This window comes from Gymnoscopelus microlampas, assembly GCF_963454915.1.
Source record: "Gymnoscopelus microlampas genome assembly, chromosome: 6".
In the NCBI taxonomy this organism is placed as follows: domain Eukaryota; kingdom Metazoa; phylum Chordata; class Actinopteri; order Myctophiformes; family Myctophidae; genus Gymnoscopelus; species Gymnoscopelus microlampas.
In genome coordinates this window covers 2,697,738-2,719,850 of record NC_139943.1, presented here as the reverse complement: position 1 = coordinate 2,719,850, position 22,113 = coordinate 2,697,738, and the positions used below count along the sequence as shown (strand labels likewise).

The following is a 22,113-nucleotide window of genomic DNA, read 5'->3' as shown; positions in this document are numbered from 1 at the left end:
AACACGTCTATGGGGATTCAGAGCGGGGCTGGAAAACCACGAACCAGGTAGGATGTGTAAATTACAGACTTCGGTGCTCTATTGATCAAATCATATAGTAAGTCAGCAATCTGCGCTTGGGTGTGTCAGACATGGAGCCATTGGCTCACTCTGAGTTCCAACAACAAAGGTATGTCAGACTGTCAGGCAGAGAGGAAGTTGAGAAAATAGGAGGAGCAGAGTCTTGTAAAAACAAGCTGTAGTCGAGTTTCAGTTCAGTGTCCTCGGTGTGAACAGGCGTCCTGCATCGACACTCACTACAGGTAAATGAGCTCCTTAAGTCCTTTAATGTGTTTTATTGAAATCAGTTTGTTGCTAAGTTTAATGTAATGGTAATTTCCTTTTCCTGCTTCCTGTTTATTCTGTCCACAGTTCTCTCTACAGTACAGAGCAGACTGTAGGCCTGCTACAGCACTGAGTCTGACTGCAGTAAGTATGATATGTGCACTGTGTCTGTATCAATATAAATGAACTCAGATCAATCCTCACGCTCACTGTTCATTTAACAGTGAGAGTGTAGAGGATTTTGCTTTGTATAATAGTCCAGGGGCCAGGCCATATTTTGGTACCACCTAAGGTGACCGTAAAGTTTTTGTATTTTTGTCTTCCTACATGTCTCTAGTTTATATTTTGGTATGATAACCCTTCCAATCTTGTAGCTTAATGGCAGTTATCACTACCTACCGGCTAATGTATCCGGTAGGAGACACAAAGTAGAATCTTTGTGTCTCCTACCCCGGGCATCAAATTATTGCGACAAAAAAACAAAATATATCCATGTATTCAAGGCTTCATGGGGTGTGCAATTGATAACTTCTCAGATTTTTGGTGTTTGCAAAAAGACTGCTTTCCATAAGCTTGTAAAAGTTGACCCTCCTTCGGTCTGGGGTGGTCATAGCTGAATGGGTAGAGAGTCCCCCTGAAAAACTTAAAGGAGGAATTCACCCAAAATAATATTTATTTTCTATCAATTGCACACCCCATGAAGCCTTGAATACATGGATATATTTGTTTTTTGTCGCAATAATTTGATGCCCGGGGTAGGAGACACAAAGATTCTACTTTGTGTCTCCTACCGGATACATTAGCCGGTAGGTAGTGATAACTGCCATTAAGCTACAAGATTGGAAGGGTTATCATACCAAAATATAAACTAGAGACATGTAGGAAGACAAAAATACAAAAACTTTACGGTCACCTTAGGTGGTACCAATTTGTGTTGAATATCAGTGTTGGCCCCTGGACTATAAGTGTCAGTTCCCTTTTACACTCTCTGAGTTACATTAACAGTATTTTTCAGTCAGGGCCATCTGTGGCATTTAACAATACAAGATACCCAGAGGTATTACTGCTGTAGCATATTCATAAAGATGAAAAGTGTAGTACTGTATTAAGTCTTTTCAAATGAACTGCTTTACTAGAGACATAGAATCATGATCCAGTTTATTAAGAAGTGATTTTTGAAATAGTTTGACAGCAGGGAGACAACAGGACCAGTTTGTCTTGTCTAGATTTCAGAGATTCAGAGGTTGGGTATTTGTAGGGCCAGTTATTACACTATAGCCCGAGGGGGCAGTCCGAAGAAATACAAAAGAAAGAGAAAAAACAACATAGACTTGTTGTGCTACTGGTATTATGACCTGAAGAAACCTATAACCCTTAAAAGAAACTTGCTCACAGCTTGTCGTCACTGGTGCACAAGCACTAAGTACAAACCAGCCTTCGGTGCTTGAATGTGAATGTCTAAAGTACTGCACAGCAGAGTCCTTTGAAAGCACATTCGCCAAAGCTGACCCGTATTAGGAGCTGCCGCTCTAAACCAAAAGTTTCACCATTTCATTGTTCTTTACACTAGAAAAAAGCACTCTTCAGGAGCGTGCATGTAGCAATGACAAATGTGTATACATGCAGAAGTGTAGGTGACAATGGACACGAGGTAGCATTTGGTGTTAGAGTAGACGCTTTGTTGTCATGTTGCAGAGGGAGTTATGTGGTACATCTGTCCTCATCTTTGGTCCTTGTTTGAACTCCATTACCAGTGACATTCTTGGAATTGCATGGATTTGTTAGAGTTCCTGTTAAACAGAGATTTTAGTTTAGGAAGGGCTGTGATGAATGAATGGCTGGAGTTGGATCCTTCCATAATGGCAACAGGCACGGAAGCACTTGTTAGTTGTTACCAACAGAACCTTTTGATGTTTCCCAAGGGAACATGACAGCATTGCATGAAATGCAGACGCTATCCGTACTCTGTGTGTGAAAAACGTATTTCCGAGAGTTGTAGTGGAGGTGTCCAGGCTTTTCTGAAGTGTGTGTCCTTTTTTGAGGTCCTTTTACAATGCGTATTGATGGACCTCATAGAGTGGTTCTGCAAAGATGGATAGGACACCATGGATGACTTATCAATACAGTTATGATGGAAGTTGCCAAATGTGTGCATAATATAGATTAGAAATCATCATTTATTTTCTGCATGTAGTAGGCCTAAACTATGTAGAAAAATATTACAACTGATGGTATATACAGCACGTCATATACTGTAAATGACAATGTTTGTGACAATTATGATGTTGTGTATACATGTTGAATGACAATATGTAAGTGTAGTGGCTACAAGGCATAACAGGGTTATGGGATTAAAATGAGTGACCTGTGGGCCTCGGCTGTTTCCAATGATTGGTTCACTTCTGACTGGCTCATCCTCTGTCTATTGTCCTCTCTGCGCTCAGCTGAGAAGTGAAGGTTGTTGTTATTGTAAATAGGTTGTTTATTAGAATGAGTTCCATACACATCCAACAACGTGCTTTTGATAATGATATTGTTGTATTCATGCAGTAAATTAAAGTCTGGCAGTGTAGTGGATACAATGCATTGCATGAGAAAACACATAGTTATACATGTGGCCTCCAGTGACTGACCGCCTCTTCCTCTGTTGACTGTCCTCACCGCAGTATTAGCTGAGATTGAGAAGTGCAGATAGTTGTAATGTATGCTTTATATTTGTAAGTACAACACATAATGGAATCTGCACAATACACTTATGTGTGACAATGCTGTCTTTGTATTTGATGCATTAAATTAAAGTATGTGTCATGAGCACAATGCTTTACAGGGTTAACCCATTAAAACCGGGGAATCTGTCAGTTTAGATTTTAGCGTTGGCTATTAAAAAATGGTATGGCTATTATAAAAAAAGAAGATTTTTTTTAAAACATCTTGAAAGCACTACTGGTTTAGAAGGCATTTGTAGAATGCAGGTCTTAATGGGTTAATAGGATAACATAGTATAGCTGTGGCCTGAGGCTGCTCCTTGGACCTGCTGTGCCTCCAATTCTGTGGCAATCTTTGTCACCGCTGAGTTAGACGAGTTAGACAGCATGTGTATCCTTATTAGTGTATAACTATGACATCATACATACCCGAAGAACATGTTTAAAAGGATCCCTGGCTAATAAGAAGGGAAAACACACATTAAAGGGAATACCGCTCATTTTCAACATTGAACTATGTCTTTAATACACCTTAGAGCCGTTGTGTGGATATAAGAAAAAAGTCTCCCCACCATCCCTCTATGTTGCCTAGAACTGGAGAATTGATTGAGGTCATGTGATCAGTGACATACGCACGGTTTACTTTTGGCTCCGCCCTCTATGCTGCTGCATTCATAGGAATGGGGAATCTGACTTCCAGCTGAAACAGTGTGTCTTGAATATAAAGTTAAGACTTATTAGAGCATTTTCAGCCAATTGATATCTATCTACAAGTACTATGTCTTGCTAAATGTGATATGTAACCATAATACCATTATAAACTACTACATACGCACTGAATCAGCTGGAAGTGAGATTCCCCATTCTAATGAATGCTATGAAAAGTACACCGTGCGTATGTCACTGTCACTGATCACATGACCTCAATCATGACTTTTTTCTTATTTCCACAGCAGCTCTAAGGTGTATTAAAGACATAGTTCAATGTTCAAAATGAATGGTATTCCCCTTTAAGGGATAGTTCACCCAAAAGATGACTTTCTTTTTATCGATTAGTCACCCCATGGAGACTTGAATTTGTGGATATTTTTTTGTTTTGATCGCATTCCTAAGCCAATCATTTTATGACTAGCAGACCGGTAGGCGGTTCCGGTAGGAGACACAAAGGAGACTCTTTGTGTCTCTTACCGGAACCGCTGCCGGTCATCAAATTATTGGCTTAGGAACGCGACAAAAACTAAAAAATATCCATGAATTCTAGTCTCCATGGGTTGACTAATCGATCGAGTCATTTTGGGGGTGAACTATCCCTTAGTTTAAATATTGTATTTATTTTAGAAACAGTTCATCTTTCACTCAATATGGGCAATGCCCGTCGCAAGTTGATGATGTCATTTGCCCAAGTGTGGTCTAGCCCTATGGAATTTATGGAATGCATGTAAGGCATGTTTGGCTTATTAGCCAGGGATCCTTTTAAACATGGTGAAAATGTTGTTTGTGCAGTCTATTGCAGTTCAACCTATCTGTCCCCCTTTCTCCTTTCAGTCATGGATTTCATAGACCCCATCTTCGGCATAGCGACTACACTCTACACTCTCTGCGAGGAGGTCAAGGCCAACAAGAAACGATGCACGCGTCTGAAAGACCGTGTGAAAGGGCTGGATCCAGTGCTGAGGGCCATCCAGGGAAAAAGGGCCCAGATCTCTCCCGACTCCAAGGTGTACACGGCCCTCAAGGAGCTCAAGCTCACGCTGGAGTCTGCTAGGGTTGTCGTCAAAAAATACAACGCTGATAAGAAAACTCTCTTCAAGCGAATCATGAACACCTACAACCACGGGGACGAGTTTGAGAGCCTGAACGACCGTCTCAACGACGCGTTCCAGGTGCTGTGCCTGAATCTGCAGGTGCAGATGGATCATAAGCTGTTTGATGCAGATTCTCAACGGAAAGAGTATGAAGCAGACAGGAAGAAGGATTGTGTAGAGATCCGGAAAAGTGAGAGGAGGGGGGTCTTGTCTTCTTTTGTATAAAATACATTTGTGCAAGAAGTCTATCATTGTTCTTTGAGCCAGATGTGTACAGCCTTTCTTTTTTTGCGTTGTATGGGAGCTGAAAACTGAATTTCAATTTGGAATAGGTCTAATGATTATTATTATTTTTATTATTATTAGTCTACCAGTGTTGACTGTATAATAGTGTAGACACTGGTTCTACAGAACCCGTGTCTAATGTCTAAAATGTAAGCTGTACGTAGGTACGCCTTTATGAAGTTAATGTTGATTGTGTGATTGGCTTTAATATCGGATGTATTTCACAGTTCTACAACATGTGGTGGACCAAAAGGATACTGTGGAGGGGAAGCTGGATGCTATGTCATTGAAACCGGATGCTAAGGCAGACGCGAAACAAATGATTGAAATGCGTAAGTAAACAACTTGAAGGTCAGTTGCCACATATCATTCAATATAGTGCATGGTTTGTGAACTATTCAACTTTGTATTTCACCCATAATACATCTGGATGATTTCCATCCCAGACTTCAGAGGAAGGGTTATTTATTTGTTAGACATTTCACATTATGCTTTGTATATAGACTTTTTCAATTTGAATAAAACAATTAAGGAAAAACTAATCCCCAGTCACTGTGGTAAAATAAGGATAGTTTTGTCACATGTCATATGTTCACAGCAGTATCCCTCAGTGATTTAGACTGTGCTATCAATGTTTTTATTCCAGAAAGGGATTTAGTTTCACTGACAGCTGTCTGATGTTTTCGTTTTCTTCTTTAATCTCATTGGTGGTTTTGCCATAATCAGTTCAGAAGTCTGAGATCATTCCTGAAGGCATCCGAAAGATCATCCCTGAAGACCTGACCTTTGATCATCCCAAAACGCCCATCATGAAAACTGACATCTGTGAAGTCTACAAGGGAGAATACAGGAAATATCCTGTGGCCATCAAAAGATACCTCTGTCCACAGACCACTATACCAAGGTTTGCGGCACACGTTTTGAATTGAACAAATTGTTATACTATAATAATACAATATATGATTCTGTGAAGAAGGAAGAAAATGAATATTTAATTACTCATTTAAATACCCTTTATTCTTCACAGAATTAAATGTTTTATGGTCATTATTCACCAGGAGCCTGAATGGCTTGATTCTAGGCTTAAAATAAATGATGATAAATAATTTTGGAAATATAAATATGGAGATGTTTGGAAAAGTTTGAATAATGTTTTTTACACACTTCTTCTCTTCTTGGGGTCCCTGGCACAAAATATTTTCAAAAGGGGGTCCGTGGCCAAATACATATCAATTTGGGGGTCCTTGGCATGAAAAAGTTTGAGAACCACTGCTGTAAATGAGCAAAATAGATTAACATTACTGTCAATCAGGTACAGTGTGGGGAGAGAGCGGGCCTGGCTGGGTGTTAATCTATGTATTGTATTATTTCCCTAAAAGCGAGGTGATAAAGATATTCGAGAAGGAGATCGCAACCATGATGTGCTATGAATCACCACACATACTGCGGCTGTTTGGAGTCTGTTTCGAGGGTACCAATGGTGAGTCATTTTTATAATTGTGCTTTACTTGTTGAGAAGCATTATTGAAACCACGTCATCATCTGCTTTCATTTTTCTACTTAATGCCTGTCTCCTATATCAGTGGTTCTCAACCTGTGGGTTGGGACCCCCAGGGTCATGATTTTGAGGGGATCCCCAGATCACAGTAAAGTGACAATTTAAGGATTTTAAGACCTTTTTAATAAAAATAAAAAAAAGAAATTAAACAAACCATCAATGCATCAACAAACTATAAAAAATTGGTCAAACATTGGCCAAATTGTCAAATAATATAAGAGGCAAATATTGTGAAAATAGCCGATCTACAAGCTCACAACGCCTCACTTTGCGAGGCATTGTGAGATTGTAGATCTGCTATTTTCACAATACGATCTACAAGCTCACAACGCCTCGCAAACGTCTCGCTTTGCGAGGTATTGTGAGCTTGTTGATCTGCTATTTTCACAAAATGTATCTGTGGGAAACGAGTCAAACTAAATGTAATGCCTCAACTCCTACAATTCCAAGTGCTTATCAGGGGGGGGTGGGGTCCCCAGTTCAAATGTGATTATTTTTGGGGGTCGCAGCCTAAAAAGGTTTAGAACCACTGTCCTATAACATATGATATATCCTTTTCCCTGCCAGCAGGACAGATAGTGATGGAGTACTGTGCCAAGGGAAGTCTGAGAGAGGTTTTGGACAACAACTCGAAGTTCAAACTAACTTGGGACAAGAAGGCTCGCATGTGTCTGGATGCTGCCCAAGGCATCTACAGGTGAGTTCTCAGTGGAAAGTCTTTGGTAGAACAAAACAAACCAATTAGATTCAGAATGAGTTCAATAAGTAAGAATATGACTTGACGTTTTGTACATGAGCCACCCGACAGAGATTAAATGTCATTCTAATAAAGCTTTTGACTTCTGATGAATCTCTTGTTGATTCTGATTAATGACACACTGACTACTATTGTTTCCTCTCAGATTACATCAGTCAGAACAAAAATCCAAAGTCCATGGGAGCATCACCAGCGACAAGTTCATGGTAGCTGAAGGCTACAGAGTTAAGGTATGACAAAGTTAAATATAAAGCATATATTTTATATTAAGTTGGTATGAAATTACTAAAAATTATACATTTTGCCTTGATTGATTTTGTTCACAGCTCACTGCATGTATATAATCTTTCAAATGTAACAATTTTAATCTTATTCTTTCGGCTAATTGACCCTTTGTCAAGTCTCTTCACGCCCATTGGTTGCTGTTGTGCTTGGCTGGACAAATATCCTCTCTCTCTATCCACTACCATTAAAAAAAACATTTTGCTAACTCAACATAAACAACCAGAAGGAGGCTAAAAATGCAACAAATGCAACACTTCCAAACACATTTTTCAAACATAGCAGATGTACAAGTGAGCTTGTATGTCTGCTATTTTTCTGGAAATAAATCTGTTGCTATATAGCTAAAATCTACACAGATGCTTTCCCGGTCTTAATGGTTTAAAGTAAACTATTTTAATATAGCTAGTAAATATTCCTTAGTGACTTTTGTTTTATGGACAACAGACTAATACCAACACCTTTTTCTGTATTTCCTATGGTAATTATTATATTGTATTGTCATTCATTGGTTGGCTGTCTGTTTTGTCACTAGCTGGGTGGTTTGGAGCTGGCACAAACAGAGACGTCCTTGAGAAGGAGCCCTAAGGGCCCAAAGAAGTGCGGCCTGCGCTACCGATCACCTGAAGAGCTGGACAGTGTCAACCATCCATACTGCAAGATATGTGAGATTTACAGGTCAGTCCTCGACAGTAATAAGAATAATAACATAGTATAAAACATACAAACAAATAAAATGCATGAATACAATAAAGTTCAGAGGATGACCAGTTAATTCTAATTGGACCTAGAGCCAATAACTGAAATGAATTAATGAACCAAACCACACTGAATTTCTCTTTTCTTTTCCCAGTCTTGGAATGGTCCTGTGGGAAATCGCAACGCGCAAGAAACCCTTTGACGGTATGTGTCCTGAAAAAAGTGGTTAACGCAGACTGCACTTTCCTTGCACACTTTCTTTACATTTAGTGTGTATTATAACACATGTCTCTCATAACAGATTGTACCACAGATCTCCACATCTTTAAGAGAGTGTGTGCGGAGAAGCGAGTGCTAGAACCACTTCCTGAGGACTGTCCTAGAAAGCTGAGAGAACTGATCGATGCCTGTCGTGGGTATGATCCTTTCCAAAGGCCAACAGCTGGAGGTAATTCTGTTCAGCTTCTTTAAACCCAGGTTCAGTGTTATCCCAGGGAAGACAGAGTAGAGTAGTGGGGCGGCAGTGGCTCTGGAGGTAGAGCGGGCGTCTTGGAATCCGAAGGTTCCAGGTTCAACCCCTGGCTCCTCCTGGCTACGTGTTGAGCAAGACACTGAACCCCTAACTGCTCCCAATGAGCAGGTTGGTGTCTTGCGTGGTTTCCTCTGCTATCAATGTGTGAATGGGTGAATGTGAAATACATTGTAAAGCGCTATATAAATTCTGTCCATTTACCATTTAGAGTAGACTGGGCAAACTATTCCAATGGGGTGAAGAGTCTCATCCCGGTTTGTCTACTCACGCCAGACCGGAAATGCAAACTGTGTCAAAATGCATTAAATTACAGTTTATTTTATTGTTTCACATCAATAACACCGGTTTTATCTCTCTAACTGGTAACCGGAACACTCGCCCCAAAACACTCTCCCCCATTTTTTCCACGGACCGATCGTCCTCAGCGGTTCTTGTATGTCTTGTTTTACTGAGGTTACGTTTAGGAATACCTGATGGTGACTGTTACGAGGTCGCCGGATTTGACCCGGGGCGAGCGTTCTTGTGTTCCTCTAACCCTAACCTCATTGGTCACTGTTGTTGTACCCCTTTGGTCATTTCAACTCATGCCTTTTGGTGTAGTCGTAAACATCCCACAAAATAAATGATATTTATCTCTATTCTACAGTGCTGGTGGACAAGCTGTGCCAGGTGGTGGAGCAGTTTGAGGAGGAGTAAGCCAGCAGGTGTTCTCAGAAGAAGGAACAGCATGGTGTTTATGCATGGGTGTATATTGTACCATGTGTTACAGTACAGGACCTAAAAGTCATCAACCTCCAAAAATATGAAGTCTTAATTTTAGTGTAAGTTTACAATTCCTGCCTTTTTGTACACGTGGGTGATTTTTCTAACATTACCACGTGTTTCATAAAGCCTTTTCTCTCCATGGACACGGCCCATCAAATTAGATGTTTAGATGTGGCTGACCATCAATTTAATAATATAATTTTTATGGAGAACAATGAGCAGGGGTTGATTATGTTCAGGACATGATTATTGATTGATTGATTGAATACTTTATTAGTCAGAAATGTAAGAATTTTCCGGCCAGTTTTGAAAGAAACCAGTGTTTCCCATCCTTTATTGGATGGTGTCAGGGCATTCCACATTGTAACTTTGTGTGGTACCAGATCATATCATGGTCGCTCCCTCTAGTGTTGTGGCTGTGGGTGTGTCACTCACTTTGGAGAAGTAGTTAGACAGGTATGAGGGTATTGAGTTTGACTGTCTTAAATAGCAATCCCAGTGATATTTAGGTTTGGACTTTTACAGGGGCCAGTTTAGAATTGCAGCCATCTGTAGGTACTCTTTTAGGGCATTTTTGAAGGAGAGTAGGGTTTTACACTCCTTCACCACTTTTGGTAGGGCATTCCACATTTTGGTGGCATAGCACGAATTCAAACCCTTGTTAGAGCCAAATCTGGGTTGGACGTGATCAGTGGAGCTGCCTCTGCTCTGCCTCCCAAACTAGCAAAGTGTGTTGGAATGATGTGGGTCATGGGCTTAAGGATGAGAAGTAGTCGTATCAGTGTGTTTAGGATGTACTGTATAACATGACTCTTCGCTGTATATCTGTTGTTGATATCATTATGTAAATGATCCTGGTTATTAAACAATGGTGCAATATGACCACATGAGTTGTGAGTGCTCTCTGACAGCTTTACCATTATAAACAAGGATCAATAGAGTTTGTCATCCAGGGTCCTATATGCTTTGACAGGCAATTATGATGAAAACTTTAAGAAAACTAACTGCAGGTTGTGAGGGGTCCATCTCCACATAAGCCTGATAGTGTGTTGCCTCTTTGTAGATCAAAGCAGATGCAGCTGAATGGCTTCAGTTCTGAACACAAAGACGCACACGCACGCACACATGCACGCACCTCAACAAAAGTAGTACAAAGAGTAAAAGTGATACACATTTTATTACATTGGAAGAGGGAAACTGAAATTTGCTTTAAATCTCAACTGTGGCCTAAGCAGTTCAAGCGGTTCAAGAATTATTATTATTAGTATGTGGGTACAGTACAGTAAGTACATGTGACACATTGAACCACTGTGTACATCAAAGCAGGTTCAGCTATAATTGCTACAAATATGCTACACAGTAATTCTTAGTGCAAATGCTGATCCAAACTCCCCATTCTATTAACACTACATTACTATTAAGATGGCAATTTAGAACCACTAGAGGGCGGGGTGAACACACAGCAGGGTAGAAGATGAGATTGAGAACATGATGGTGATTGAAATTCTTTATTACTAATAATAACACCTTGAGGTGTAGCCAGGGTTTCCAGGGTTTTCCACAATTCAGAGTATTAACCTCCAGGTAGGCATAAGCATAAAAGAATGGATCCTTAATGAATTCATAATGAGAAACAACAACAGATTATTATGGCCAACATACTCCAGCATAAGGGGCAGCTATGGATACACGACTGTCTGTCACGACCGTCATGGATGAACTTCAACCTGATTTTGCACTTTCTTCCATTTTGGCCCGTACATCTACTTAAACTTTCAGATTTCAAATATAAACCCTTACACTATGGTTACGGATGTTAAAATTATGTACGGGTCCTCAGAAGTACCCGTATCGTCCATCGTTCAATAAAAAAAAGTATTTTAATCCGATCGTTGGCCATTTTCTTTGTATTTTCGTATATGCTTTCAATACTTGACCCTATCGGTTGGGAGGTGTATTGCACTCAGATACATTATAACTCTATGAGAAAATGACCACCAATCGAATAAAAATGCTTTTTATTGAACAATACGGAAGATACGGGTACTTTTGAGGGCCCCTACATAATTGTAACATCCGTGTCCATGAGGTAAGCACTTCGTTTATGTAGATGCACGGACCAAAAACTGAGAAAGTGCAAACACTATTTTGAAGATCATCCAAGATCATAGTTACTATAATAACTTAGTAGATTTGGATTATTATTATTACAAACCCACTTCAATGCAGGCATTGTGAGCTTGTAGATCTGCTATTTTCAAATTATTTTTAAACATTTTATAACATTTGAAAAATTATGAAATGGCCAAATGGGACATTCTGTACAATGAGTATTTTCTACTTTTGGTACTTTAAGTACATTTTGATATCAATACTTTTGTAGGCTACTGTAAATTGTGAATTCCGGACTTTTACTTGTAACAGAGCATTTCTACATTGCAGATACTTTCACTTAAGTACAAAATGTGAGTACTTTTTCCACCACTGGTTGGCTGCCACAAATGGAACAGATCAACAAAAGTTACTAGCATTTCAAGCTTGCAGATCTGCTATTTTTGATACTTTTGTGTGACGCTGTAGTATGATCAAGTAGGGCGTTAATTTACTAAAGAAACATTAAATATGGATATAAGAGGTTTATGCCCGACAGCTACGAAATGTATGATAGCCTATTTGTTTCATGTCATTTGATTGATTATCTGCCGAAAGGTCAATTAATGAAAAACAACTTCATATGGTGCCAGAGAATGCAGCACCTCACCACGTTACCTTTTCTACTATACTAAGAAGAATTACCTTGGTGTTTATGTATGGGTGTATTTTGTACCATGTATTATGGTTCAGGATGCAAAATACTTCAACAACTGGCCTGTATACTATTTGATATTGTATGCATAAGGGATAATGTTGGTGTCAATTTAAAGTCCCTGCCTTTTTGACTGTTTTGTTAACATGTCAGATTTCTCCAACATTAACATGTGTTTCATATAAAAGTTAAGCCCTTTCGCTGGCAGAACATGGACCATTGAAATGCTTGTTTAGATGTGGCTTACCATCAGTTTAACTAAATTAGTTTTATAATGAACAGGGGTTGAGTATCCTACTATAATTCTAGTAACCTCTGTGTGTGTGTGTGTGTGTGTGTGTGTGTGTGTGTGTGTGTGTGTGTGTGTGTGTGTGTGTGTGTGTGTGTGTGTGTGTGTGTGTGTGTGTGTGTGTGTGTCCATCCGTCTGTTTGTCTGTAGTGGTGTCACAACCCGGTTCTCCTCACTGGCTGGAGCAATTGCTCTGATTTTGCACACAGCCTGTGCAGAATTCCCCCTTCCCACCAGTAGGTGGTGTTGTGTGATGCAATGTATGTCATGTTATTTTCAGTCAGGCAGAGTGTAGGACACCTTTTGCCTTTTGCTTAGTCTATAAGTAGGTGCTGCACCATTTGACCCACCCTTTTGCATCAGACAGGCAGATGCAGTCAGATGAGTGAATGCTCATGTAAGTTGTTGAGTTACATGTATGCCTTTGTTAAAGCACTATTGATTATTTCTGTCACCTGTGGATGTTTAGTTCATTCTAGCAGCTACCCTTATTTGCTAGCTGAATTGTTTGTTGAGCACATGGACCATGCTAGCTGAATTGTTTGTTTAGCACATGTCTGATCACTAAGCTAATGCTAGCCTATATGATGTGCCTGTATGTTATGTGATTGCTTACAGTGAACCATTGTATTCTTGTTTGTTATTATCTACAGATACTACTATTCTGACCTGTACCTGTGTGTGCAATACTATATAAAGAACCGTGAACTGCCACCCTTGCTCTCTGTACACTTTTTGACCGAAGGCCGCTGTGGATGAGGAGACTGGCCAGTCTATAGCTCTGAACAGCTTCATTCTTTAATACAGCCATTGACCATTACCATCTGAACGCAACTGTGAAGCTAATGGCTAATTGTAATTATCTGTTGTCAACTCCTCCTGCCGTTTCATTAGTTTCTGACGAGTGGACCCCGTATTGAGTTCTGTGCGTTCTCCCTGACTCCCTCATGTGTCTCTGCAGCACATACAGTGTTCTTTCATACTCGGTTCTATGGTGGATTGATACAGTGTTCTTTCATACTCGGTTCTATGGTGGATTGATACAGTGTTCTGTCCTACTCGGTTCTATGGTGGATTGATGTGCATAACCAGATGTTTGATTTCATTTGGGCGTGCATTATGCTGATCCTTGAGCAACGTTCTCCAGATGACTTTATTTAGGACTCCTTGGGCAAACACACACCGTCATATAGGCCCATGTTGGCTTTAACAACTGTTGTGTTTAACATTTTCAAATCAGTCATTTATGTTGGGCGATGAAAAAAGTCTGTCTGTCTAATGATCAAGCTGGATGGTGAGAAATAACCTTAATTAAAAAGGTAAAATAAATATAATATAACATTAAGCTGTATTGGACGAATTGAAATCATGTCTGAAATATTTGAAACTAATATATAATTATGCCAAAACGTCAGTCATTCTGTTGTACTTGCACCTAACTAAATAAAAGGCCTAAACTGTCCGTGTTGCTCCAGCGTTCTCTCTCCATACCCTTGTGACGCATCAGACTGGCCGTTTAAGGCTGAGGCGCAACGGTAGAATCCCTTTGTATACAATTATGCCCCCTTGTGGCTCTATTTGGAGTGACACCAGCAGAAAACCATTACACCTACAAACAAAATGCTGCATGGCTTTCGCAAATGTACTTGCAAGGTAAGGCGGTAAGGCCATGTAACATGTACTGTTACAGCGGATGCAACCTATTGTGAGCTTGTAGATCAGCTATTTTTGGCACGTGGCACCAGGTCGTATGATGGAGCATAAATTAAGCAGTAGGTGGAAACATTAGAAGATTGTGTGAACCTACAGTCGGTCTCGAGAGACTACTATGACAGTAACCTCTGTTTTGTCATCTGTAACATGCATTCAAGTACCAACCTCAGGCTGTTATTAGCCCTGTGTGACCAACTTGAACATCATTTACAGCAAATGAAAAAATATATGTTAATCAGAGAGGAACCTGAACCAACCCGCAAAAATAGAAAAAGAAAAAAAAAAGTAGCACAATTATCAGGACTTATATTTAAATAAACATACAAATTGTTCCAAACTATTCTTTATTGTTGATTGGCAACAAAAACAAACCGGACCCCAGATGCTGCACCCCAGGAGGTTAATAATGAAGGAATATTGATGTGTTCTTGTAGCCTGTTAATATATCATATTGTGTTTTGTAAAGAAGAAATTAGTCGATGCAGTTTCTACTGCAGTTTGGCTATTTGTTTGTTAGACATTTGGTCATTGATTGTTTTTATATAAGTGTAAGAGAGTTCGTTCTGATGAGGTCGAGGTGGACAGAATAGACAAATCCAAATCCAGAATAAGTTTCCAAAAATAATGTTCAAAAAATTGTTTTAAAAAAATAATTAATTCCAAAAATACAAAACGATAAATAAACGTACATGCTTTCTAGCAACCAAACAGTCTATAGTATAAAGTTTAGACTAGACAGTTTGCTTGCTAGAAAGCATGCTAGAAAGCATGTATATATGTAACATAGTTCAATAGGTTGTAGTTAAAATCCCACTAAATGGGGAAACTACGCCATCTGCTGTTCAACATGCCTGCACCAAGCTTCGTATTAGCAAGGGACTATGGGTAATCCTCAGAGAAATGGAGGATTCTCATGAGAGGTAAACGTCTCTGTATGTCTGGGGACAAAACTAATGTTAAGGGACGAGTCGAAATTTACAGAAGGGGGTCCCTGGAGGAAAATAGGGGAGGGTCATGGCTTTCTAATTTTAGTCCAAGGGAGGGTCAGCTAATTTGACTTTGAATCCAAGGGAGGGTCATGCAATTTTGAATTGATAAAATAATCCGTTTTTTAGGTACCTTTTAAGTAGACAGCAGAACAGTGGTCAATGACCCCTCTCTATTTCAAAGGATATCAAGTAACAACTTGGTCTATTTAGAATCAATGACGGTCGTTAACAAGCCATCAACGCACAGCAAGTGAACGACCCAGGAAAATCTATTCAGTGTCTTAACGATGGTGGTTGAACAATTAAGCAAAACTTCAACAGGCATTATAGTCCAGGGGCCAAGGCAGATTTTGGTACCACCTAAGGTGGCCGTACATTTTTGGTATTTTTGTATTCCTACATGTCTCTAGTTTATATTTTGGTATGATACATCTTCCAATTCAGTAGCTTAATGACAGTAATCACTCTAAACCGGCTAATGTATCCGGTAGGAGACACAAAGTAGAATCTTTGTGTCTCCTACCGGAAATACACCCGGGCATCAAATTATTGCGACAAAAAACAAAATATATCCATGTATTCAAGGCTTCATGGGGTGTGCAATTGACAGAAAATAATCATTTTTTGGGTGAACTCCTCCTTTAAGTTTCCCAGGGGGACTCTCTACCCATTCAGCTATGACCACCCTAGACCGAAGGAGGGTCAACTTTTACAAGCTTATGGAAAGCAGTCTTTTTGCATACACCAAAAATCTGAGAAGTTATCAATTGCACCCCCCATGAAGCCTTGAATACATGGATATATTTTGGTTTTTGTCGCAATAATTTGATGCCCGGGTGTATTTCCGGTAGGAGACACAAAGATTCTACTTTGTGTCTCCTACCGGATACATTAGCCGGTAGGTAGTGATAACTGCCATTAAGCTACTGAATTGGAAGATGTATCATACCAAAATATAAACTAGAGACATGTAGGAATACAAAAATACAAAAACTTTACGGCCACCTCAGGTGGTACCAATTTGTGAAAATATCAGTGTTGGCCCCTGGACTATTAGGCATATTGGAGAGATGCATTATCCCAATTTCCAACACAGAAATATCCTCTTTCAAGTGTGTTTTTGTTGCTCATAGAATTATATACACCAGGTAGGTTACAATGACCAATTTATAACTGGATATTCATAATCATTTGAAGTAATTCTGTGCATGTGATTAATTTGACAGTTGTGTATCCACAAGTTTCCTGGGGCGTTGTGGGCATCACTTCCTGTCGATTTGATGCAACGAAATCCAATGATATCCAATGAAATCGACAGGAAGTGATGCCCACAACGCCCTAGGAAACGCGTGGATAGATGCCAGCCTAGATCCATAAGTAAAACCAGAATCATCATGCCATAATTGCAGGGCTGCCAACATTGGACTGTCAGAATCCAGGAGCCACACGGCCATAACTTTTGAAGGAAACATCCAGAGACAAGATAAAATAAATCCCATACAATTTGGACCCAAGGAATAAAGTGGTTATTATTAAGATTCAAGCACATCTTGACTCTATATTAGGCTACAGGACAAAAACAGCACAAAAAAACTGAGCTGAAAATGTTCATATCATATATTTCTGTTTTTACTAAATAGTTCTTACCAACTGCTTTTTCTTAATCCTTGACGTGTGTATTTAAAATTCTGCCATGTACCAGACTGAAATAATGTCCCACAGGATTAATTTTTAACCCTATGTTACACCCAAAAAGGGAAACATAGCAAATATCTGGAAGTATACAACATACAAACACATATTCCATACAATTTGGACTCGAGGAATGAAATTGGTATTCTTAAGCATATCTTGACTCTATTTTGGGCATTTTTTAAAAACAGAGCCAACAATGTTCAGATTACATCTATATTTGTCTTTTTAGTAAATACTTAGTTTTCTTGACGACTATTTTCTCATAATCCTTGGTGTGTGTATTTAAAGATTGTGTGTGTGTGTGTGTGTGTGTGTGTGTGTGTGTGTGTGTGTGTGTGTGTGTGTGTGTGTGTGCGCCCGTGCGAGTGCAAACTTCCGCGTCCCTGCATTCCCAGTAGGCTATGAAGGCTTACTTTGTGGCTCCTAGAATCAGCCGGTGGTAACTGTGACTGTTTTAATTTAACACGCTTTAAGAGCCGGTGGTAACTGTGACTGTTTTAATTTAACACGCTTTAAGAGCCGGTGGTAACTGTGACTGTTTTAATTTAACACTCTTTAAGAGCCGGTGGTAACTGTGACTGTTTTAATTTAACACTCTTTAAGAGCCGGTGGTAACTGTGACTGTTCTAATTTAACACTCTTTAAGAGCCGGTGGTAACTGTGACTGTTTTAATTTAACACGCTTTAAGAGCCGGTGATAACTGTGACTGTTTTCATTTAACACTCTTTAAGAGCCGGTGATAACTGTGACTGTTTTCATTTAACACTCTTTAAGAGCCGGTGATAACTGTGACAGTTTTCATTTAACACTCTTTAAGAGCCGATGGTAACCGTGACTGTTTTCATTTAACACGCTTTAAGAGCCGGTGGTAACTGTGACTGTTTTCATTTAACACGCTTTAAGAGCTGGTGGTAACTGTGACTGTTTTCATTTAACACGCTTTAAGAGCCGGTGGTAACTGTGACTGTTTTAATTTAACACGCTTTGAGAGCCGGTGGTAACTGTGACTGTTCTAATTTAACACTCTTTAAGAGCCGGTGGTAACTGTGACTGTTTTAATTTAACACGCTTCAAGAGCCGGTGGTAACTGTGACTGTTTTCATTTAACACGCTTTAAGAAACGGTGGTAACTGTGACTGTTTTAATTTAACACGCTTTAAGAGCCGGTGGTAACTGTGACTGTTTTAATTTAACACGCTTTAAGAGCCGGTGGTAACTGTGACTGTTTTAATTTAACACGCTTTAAGAGCCGGTGGTAACTGTGACTGTTTTAATTTAACACGCTTTAAGAGCCGGTGGTAACTGTGACTGTTCTAATTTAACACTCTTTAAGAGCCGGTGGTAACTGTGACTGTTCTAATTTAACACGCTTTAAGAGCCGGTGGTAACTGTGACTGTTTTAATTTAACACGCTTTAAGAGCCGGTGGTAACTGTGACTGTTTTAATTTAACGTGCTTTAAGAGTCGGTGGTAACTGTGAATGTTTTAATTTAACACGCTTTAAGAGCCATTTCATTGCCGTCCGGAGCGGTGCGACGCTCGCCTGTGCCTACTCAGCGCCGTTCGAGTTATGTACCGATACGCACAGAATCGTAAATATTGTTGTGGGGACTGCTCCGCCTCCGTCGGTAGGTCAGTAGCTCCTGATTACGCCCAATGAATGGTGTGACAAATCGCGGGGTAGACAGTAGCTCGCCTACTTCGCCCATTCAATGGTCTGATAAAACGTGATAATCTCCCATTCAATGCATTGATAGCATTCGAAGCCGGTGCTTTAAGAGTCGGTGGTAAACGTGACTGTTTTAATTTAGCACTCTTTAAGAGCCGGTGGTAACTAACTGTTTTAATTTAACACTCTTTAAGAGCCGGTGGTAACCGTGACTGTTTTAATTTAACACTCTTTAAGAGCCGGTGGTAACCGTGACTGTTTTAATTTAACACTCTTTAAGAGTCGGTGGTAACCGTGACTGTTTTAATTTAACACGCTTTAAGAGCCGGTGTTAACCGTGACTGTTTTAATTTAACACTCTTTAAGAGCCGGTGGTAACCGTGACTGTTTTAATTTAACACTCTTGAAGAGCCGGTGGTAACCGTGACTGTTTTAATTTAACACGCTTTAAGAGCCGGTGGTAACTGACTGTTTTAATTTAACACGCTTTAAGAGCCGGTGGTAACTGTGACTGTTTTAATTTAACAGTCTTTAAGAGCCGGTGGTAACTGTGACTGTTTTAATTTAACACGCTATAAGAGCCGGTGGTAACTGTGACTGTTTTAATTTAACACGCTTTAAGAGCCGGTGGTAACTGTGACTGTTTTCATTTAACACGCTTTAAGAGCCGGTGGTAACCGTGACTGTTTTCATTTAACACGCTTTAAGAGCCGGTGGTAACCGTGACTGTTTTCATTTAACACGCTTTAAGAGCCGGTGGTAACCGTGACTGTTTTCATTTAACACGCTTTAAGAGCCGGTGGTAACCGTGACTGTTTTCATTTAACACGCTTTAAGAGCCGGTGGTAACTGTGAATGTTTTCATTTAACACGCTTTAAGAGCCGGTGGTAACTGTGAATGTTTTCATTTAACACTCTTTAAGAGCCGGTGGTAACTGTGAATGTTTTCATTTAACACGCTTTAAGAGCCTGTGGTAACTGTGAATGTTTTCATTTAACACGCTTTAAGAGCCGGTGGTAACCGTGACTGTTTTCATTTAACACGCTTTAAGAGCCGGTGGTAACTGTGACTGTATAATTTAACACGCTTTAAGAGCCGGTGGTAACTGTGAATGTTTTCATTTAACACTCTTTAAGAGCCGGTGGTAACTGTGACTGTTTTAATTTAACACGCTTTAAGAGCCGGTGGTAACTGTGACTGTTTTAATTTAACACGCTTTAAGAGCCGGTGGTAACTGTGACTGTTTTAATCTAACACTCTTTAAGAGCTGGTGGTAACTGTGACTGTTTTAATTTAACACGCTTTAAGAGCCGGTGGTAACTGTGACTGTTTTCATTTAACACTCTTTAAGAGTCGGTGGTAACCGTGACTGTTTTAATTTAACACGCTTTAAGAGCCGGTGGTAACCGTGACTGTTTTAATTTAACACTCATTAAGAGCCGGTGGTAACTGTGACTGTTTTAATTTAACACTCTTTAAGAGCCGGTGGTAACTGTGACTGTTTTAATTTAACACGCTTTAAGAGCCGGTGGTAACTGTGACTGTTTTCATTTAACACTCTTTAAGAGCCGGTGGTAACTGTGACTGTTTTCATTTAACACGCTTTAAGAGCCGGTGGTAACTGTGACTGTTTTCATTTAACACGCTTTAAGAGCCGGTGGTAACTGTGACTGTTTTCATTTAACACGCTTTAAGAGCCGGTGATAACCGTGACTGTTTTCATTTAACACGCTTTAAGAGCCGGTGGTAACCGTGACTGTTTTCATTTAACACTCTTTAAGGGTGTTCACTCTCCATTCCGACATCTCACCACTCCGACTAGTGGCTTCCGCGTGCGGTTAGGGTTAGGGTTAGGGTTAGGTATAGGGTTCGTCAACGTCGGAAAGGCGACATGTCGGAAAGGAGAAATGCACCCCTCTTTAAGAGCCGGTGGTAACCGTGACTGTTTTCATTTAACACGCTTTAAGAGCCGGTGGTAACCGTGACTGTTTTCATTTAACACGCTTTAAGAGCCGGTGGTAACTGTGACTGTTTTAATTTAACACGCTTTAAGAGCCGGTGGTAACTGTGACTGTTTTAATTTAACACTCTTTAAGAGCCGGTGGTAACTGTGACTGTTTTAATTTAACACGCTTTAATAGCCGGTGGTAACTGTGACTGTTTTAATTTAACACGCTTTAAGAGCCGGTGGTAACTGTGACTGTTTTAATTTAACACTCTTTAAGAGCCGGTGGTAATTGTGAATGTTTTAATTTAACACGCTTTAAGAGCCGGTGGTAACTGTGACTGTTTTAATTTAACACGCTTTAAGAGCCGGTGGTAACTGTGACTGTTTTAATTTAACACGCTTTAAGAGCCGGTGATAACTGTGACTGTTTTAATTTAACACGCTTTAAGAGCCGGTGGTAACTGTGACTGTTTTCATTTAACACTCTTTAAGAGCCGGTGGTAACCGTGACTGTTTTCATTTAACACTCTTTAAGAGCCGGTGGTAACCGTGACCGTTTCATTTAACACTCTTTAAGAGCCGGTGATAACCGTGACTGTTTTAATTTAACACTCTTTAAGAGCCGGTGGTAACTGTGACTGTTTTCATTTAACACGCTTTAAGAGCCGGTGGTAACTGTGACTGTTTTCATTTAACACGCTTTAAGAGCCGGTGGTAACTGTGAATGTTTTAATTTAACACGCTTTAAGAGCTGGTGGTAACTGTGAATGTTTTAATTTAACACGCTTTAAGAGCCGGTGGTAACTGTGACTGTTTTAATTTAACACGCTTTAAGAGCCGGTGGTAACTGTGACTGTTTTAATTTAACACGCTTTAAGAGCCGGTGGTAACTGTGACTGTTCTAATTTAACACTCTTTAAGAGCCGGTGGTAACTGTGACTGTTTTAATTTAACACGCTTCAAGAGCCGGTGGTAACTGTGACTGTTTTCATTTAACACGCTTTAAGAAACGGTGGTAACTGTGACTGTTTTAATTTAACACGCTTTAAGAGCCGGTGGTAACTGTGACTGTTTTAATTTAACACGCTTTAAGAGCCGGTGGTAACTGTGACTGTTTTAATTTAACACGCTTTAAGAGCCGGTGGTAACTGTGACTGTTTTAATTTAACACGCTTTAAGAGCCGGTGGTAACTGTGACTGTTTTCATTTAACACGCTTTAAGAGCCGGTGGTAACTGTGACTGTTTTAATTTAACACGCTTTAAGAGCCGGTGGTAACTGTGACTGTTCT

At 39.8% G+C, this 22,113-nt stretch overlaps 2 protein-coding genes across 3 annotated transcripts in view; both read left to right on the top strand.

Moving 5' to 3' along the window:
* Positions 1–186: 186 nt before the first annotated feature.
* Positions 187–10,495, top strand: LOC311047741 (mixed lineage kinase domain-like protein). 2 transcript variants are annotated; one of them, XM_084060571.1, is made up of 12 exons: positions 187–302; positions 412–468; positions 4,575–5,024; positions 5,347–5,451; positions 5,846–6,023; positions 6,499–6,599; positions 7,248–7,374; positions 7,580–7,664; positions 8,252–8,394; positions 8,570–8,619; positions 8,717–8,863; positions 9,594–10,495. In XM_084060571.1, the coding sequence occupies exons 3-12, from the start codon at positions 4,577–4,579 to the stop codon at positions 9,641–9,643; spliced, it is 1,434 nt and encodes a 477-aa protein (XP_083916697.1). In that variant the 5' UTR covers positions 187–302; positions 412–468; positions 4,575–4,576; the 3' UTR covers positions 9,644–10,495. The 2 variants fall into 2 exon arrangements, with proteins under 2 accessions (XP_083916697.1, XP_083916696.1); XM_084060570.1 differs by having other exon boundaries at positions 7,245–7,374.
* The window catches only part of LOC311047742 (mixed lineage kinase domain-like protein), an 80,850-nt gene continuing 63,173 nt past the window's right edge, over positions 4,437–22,113 (top strand). The window contains exon 1 of the mRNA XM_084060573.1: positions 4,437–4,522. The gene's annotated coding sequence lies outside the window, so the exon portion shown is untranslated. The remainder of the gene's footprint in view (positions 4,523–22,113) is intronic.